At 47.4% G+C, this 4,563-nt stretch overlaps 1 protein-coding gene across 8 annotated transcripts in view; it reads left to right on the forward strand.

Annotated features, from left to right (window-relative positions):
- Positions 1 to 2,218, forward strand: part of MARK3 (microtubule affinity regulating kinase 3) — an 87,063-nt gene extending 84,845 nt beyond the window's left edge. For 7 of the 8 annotated variants that reach the window (XM_024757806.1, XM_024757837.1, XM_024757813.1 and 4 more), the window contains one exon: positions 1,265 to 1,809. In XM_024757806.1, coding sequence (XP_024613574.1) covers positions 1,265 to 1,610 — 346 coding nt within the window. In that variant the 3' untranslated portion in view covers positions 1,611 to 1,809. Of the gene's footprint in view, positions 1 to 1,264 lie in introns of all 8 variants that reach the window. The other variant, XM_024757820.1, reaches the window with a different exon arrangement.
- Positions 2,219 to 4,563: the final 2,345 nt, after the last annotated feature.

A 4,563-nucleotide genomic window follows, 5' to 3' on the forward strand; every position in this document is an offset into this window, starting at 1 on the left:
GGCAGGCGGGCTCCACCTCTCTGGGACTCTAGCTGACGGCCCGTGACTTACCTGTGCTATTGCTGTTTCCTTGTGTTTTAGTCTTTCCCCCCCTGACCCCAGCTTAGAGAGCTTTTGCTTTTTTTTGTAACCTATTTAGTGGCATTTTATACTTAGGAAGCTTTCAAACAGTTTTGGTAGGTGTGAACCAAACTGAATATTCTGTTAGCAGGTGGCTGACAGGGAGAGTTACATACACAGTAAACCCTACGGTCCACTCTCAGCTCTGGTGAATTTCCCATAGGATTGAGTGTATTGAACATACATAACTGTGAGTTTTTGATGCACAAGCGTGTTAGGTGTTCACCCTCCTAATCGAGAATGTCGGTAACGGCTTGTGGCAGTAATGATTAAATACCGCAGAGCGGTGAGATGGTAGGTGCCTGTTGGAGTTCCTGAGAGAGCCGTGCCTGGGACCACAGCCTGCACCTTGTGAGTCTGTACAGTTTGCATTCAAATTGGTCATTTCAGTGCTCAGCAGCGAGTAAGCCTCAACATTTCATTTTCCTATTTCAGTAGTAAGGTGGTGTCATCTAAGAATGCTTTTTAACTGTGAAATTGGAAGTTTAAATTAGCACAGTAGAAGGAAAAATGCTAAGGTGGTGGTAGGGGACTGAGAGAATGGCCCACTCTCTTACCTAGCTGTGCTTAGCATCTGGGGCCGTTTGCCGGGAAAGCGATTTTCAACTGTGTTGAGTCACTGGTTATCCTGAGTAACAATTACAGTGGAGGTTATGATGAATTGAATCTTTAACAATTGTGGTAGGAGAAGCAGCCAGGCCGAGCAGACCTGGTGGCTGGGCTGCTGCCGCCACCTCCCTGAGCTGGCCTGTGAAGGGCCCTGCCGGCACCTTGCCGCCGGCAGCCAGCCTGGATGGCAAGGGCTGGGCTCTGGAGATGTGCTCAGTTCGCTCTCCACTTTGCCTCCTCCCAAGGGTTCTGTTTAACAAATTACTATCTTAATTTTCACCGGATGACTGGTGGAGATTTTTCGGCCAGGTAGATTTTTTACATCTGTGGCTTATGATTGGGACGGGAAGGGGGTTGTGGAGAAATAGGTGAGTACTTCTTAGCAAAGGAACAGACTACCAACCATGAGCCTATGCGGGAAAAACGTGGAAGTCATTTATTATGCTGTATTGAAGACGTTGGTCATGAGCTGGGTAGAGTAGAAAAGGTGAGTTTTCTTGTGCAATTAAGAGTAAACCTGCACTGTGCCTTTCAGTCGCAACGTATCTGCTGAGCAAAAGGAGGAAAACAAAGAAGCAAAACCTCGTTCCCTGCGCTTTACCTGGAGCATGAAAACCACTAGTTCCATGGATCCCAATGACATGATGCGGGAAATCCGCAAAGTGCTGGACGCCAATAACTGTGACTACGAGCAGAGAGAGCGCTTCTTACTCTTCTGTGTCCACGGCGACGGGCACGCGGAGAGCCTCGTGCAGTGGGAGATGGAAGTGTGCAAGCTGCCAAGACTGTCTCTGAACGGGGTCCGGTTTAAGCGGATATCAGGGACGTCCATAGCTTTCAAAAATATCGCTTCCAAAATTGCCAATGAGCTAAAGCTGTAACCCAGTAATTATGGTGTAAATTAAGTAGCAGTTTAAAGTGTTTTCCTGAACACTGATGGAAATGTATAGAATAATATTTAGGCAATAACGTCTGCATCTTCTAAATCATGATATTAAAATATAAGGACGAGAGCACGCCTGGGAGCGAAAGCTGGCCTTTTTTCTACGAATGCACTACATTAAAGACGTGTGACACGTGTGCCCTCTGTCTTATTTCCATTGCCCTGAAAGTCAGCGTGTGACATCCATCTCCACGTGCCTCCTGTCTGTGCGGGTGTGAGAGTGGACGGTGTGTGTGTGAAGTAGTGCTACGGAAGCATCTCCTTACACTGGCAACCAGAGTTGTTACGAGTACCTCTGTGGGAGATTATTTGGTGCTAAAACATTAAAATTGCCAAGGAGGAAAATACTGAATTACTACTAAGAATTAACTTTAAGACTAGTTGGTAATTAATGCAGGTTTACAGTTCATGCCTGTGGTTTTGTGTTTGTTGTTTCGTGTTTTTTTTAGTGCAAAAGGTTTAAATTTATAGTTGTGAACATTGCTTGTGTGTGTTTTTCTAAGTAGATTCACAAGATAATTAAAAATTCACTTTTTCTGAGTAAAATCTTGCATTGTCTCCTAATACTGTATTTAAGATTCAGATTAAGGCAGTAACTTAAAAGTATGTGTTTTTGCCTCCACCACCAAGTTGAACAAAAGCAAATGGAAAGTGTGCGAAGGCCGGGCCACTTTTTCCTTAGCGTGGATCCCAACATTTTGTGATTTCTAGCATCTTTTTTCCCCAAAGGCAATAAAGGGAGAAGATGGCCCCCCTGCTGACCTGAGCAGGATGGGAGTTGGGAGTGGCCGTCAGCCTCAGCCTCGGGAGCCCCGGCGCGCCCCCGTGTGGAGAAACGCCAGGCCTTGGCAGTTCTGGGTTTGTTCTCCATGAAGTATGTAATTTTCCTCTCTTGTTCTTTGTGATTCAGTACATGAATTAGACTCACAGCCGTTTCCCAACACCTACATGGTTACATAAAGAGGGTAATGAACTCATCAGTCAGTTTGATGCTTTAATCTCACGGGGATATTATCACATTAATTGGTGTGCTGTTTGGGTTCTGGGTTTGTCGGTGGTGGTCCAAGTATGAAAGTCTGGTCACTCAGTCACAAATACTTCCTGTCTACCACGGGCAGAGCACTGTTTTGGGTATTTGGGATACATCCTTAGCCTCTTAAAGCATATGTCCTAATAGGAGAGCAGTCAGTAAACAATTGTACAGTATCTAGTATGGAACAAAGCGGTAAGTGGCATGAAAAACGTCACAGGGCAGGGTCAGGCGTTCCAGAGGTCCTGGGGCTCGGGTGGGGATGGGGTGCTTGAGCAGCGGCGTGGCTGCGAGGGAGGCATCCGCGCACGTCTCCTGGAAGAGTATCTGGCCGAGGCCAGAGCGCAGCAGCGAGCTGGAGCAGAGTGGAGGGCATTTGGTTAGGGTGCCAACTGGGCCACAGAGGTGATGCAGATGTGTTTTTACTCTGAGATGGGAGCAGCTGGGGGGTTCAAACAGAAGATGGAGAGTGGCCTCAGGCTTTCAAACCCGTGTTCTGGCAGCTGTGTTGTGAATTCATCCCAGGGCATGAGGAGAAGCCAGAAACGCCATTTGGAGGCTGTCGGCCGTAATTAGGTAAGAGGTGATGCTGCCCTGGTGAGACTGGTTGGATTCTGGGTATGTTTTGAAATAAGAGTCAACTGCATTTACTCCTGGATTAGAAAAGGGTAAGTGAGAAGAAGCCAAGGATGACTGTCTAGTTTTTGGCCAGAGCAGCAGAAAGGAGAGGGTTTCTGCCCATGAAACAGGACGGGTTGTGGGAAAGTTCGGGGGTGGGAGAACAGGTTTGGACACATCGAGTTTGAGGTACCTTTACACACAGGTGGAGACTGGGGAGAGACCCCAGGAACCCTCGGCAAGTGAGAGAAGCTCATCAGAGCCGAGGAGAGGACCAGTGCTGAGCCCCAGAGACAGTGCCTGGGGAGGCCGGGGAGAAGAGGTGGGCCTGGCGGGAGAGCCTTGCGGTGGGAGGAGCGCCAGGCCTGTGGTCCCCAGCCAGGGTCAGGGAAGGCTGGAGGGGTCAGTACCCTTTGACCTAACAATAGAGCTGGTCATTTTCACCGTACTGGTACTTTCAAACCTTTGTGATTATGGGGAAAAAAAACAAGTCCCCTCATTTTTTCACTTGAGGCATTCTCCTTTCTCCTCCAGACCCATCCCCTTTCAGCACTTCTCCGAGAGCACAGTGTGCAGGGCTTCCTGTGCAAGATGGCCCTGCAGGAGCTGCGGGGGTGAAGCGGAGCTCTGCCAGGCAAAGGTGTGGCTGCAGCCGAGTTTCTTCTGATCCTGTTGCCTTGGACATGTTTTAAATTGTTTTCAAGGACAAATGGAATACTAGAAGTTAAACTCCTTTAGGAGAAATTAGTTTACCACGTGCCCTAATGAAATGGCCACTCTTTATACAGACACAAATGTTCATATTATTTTTGATTGCTTATTTGTCATAAGCCATATCTGCATCTTAATATGTTATGGATCCAATGAGAAATTGTGTGTGTGTGTAGTACCAATATTCACCTGCAGAAGTCATCTGAGCTGGTTGTATGTAAAAGACTATTGATGAAGGTTTGAGTTTAGTGGCAGCATAGGTAGCGTTACCTTTACTGAGGTTAAAACTTGAGATCTCATCCATTACTGAGGGCCCACATCCTTCCTTGAGATACTACGTCCTCAGGATATGGCATTTTTATTCTTCATACAGTGAATTTTTTTTACTTTATTTATTTGGCTGCGTTGGGTCTTAGCTGCAGCACGTGGGATCTTTTGTTGCAGCACACAGGCTCTTTGCAGCACGTGGGCTTCTCTCCACTTGTGGCACGTGGGCTTCAAACCACACAGGCTCAGTAGTTGTGGCACACGG

Source organism: Neophocaena asiaeorientalis, unplaced genomic scaffold, assembly GCF_003031525.2.
Source record: "Neophocaena asiaeorientalis asiaeorientalis breed wild unplaced genomic scaffold, Neophocaena_asiaeorientalis_V1.1 scaffold476, whole genome shotgun sequence".
Taxonomy (NCBI): Eukaryota; Metazoa; Chordata; class Mammalia; order Artiodactyla; family Phocoenidae; genus Neophocaena; species Neophocaena asiaeorientalis.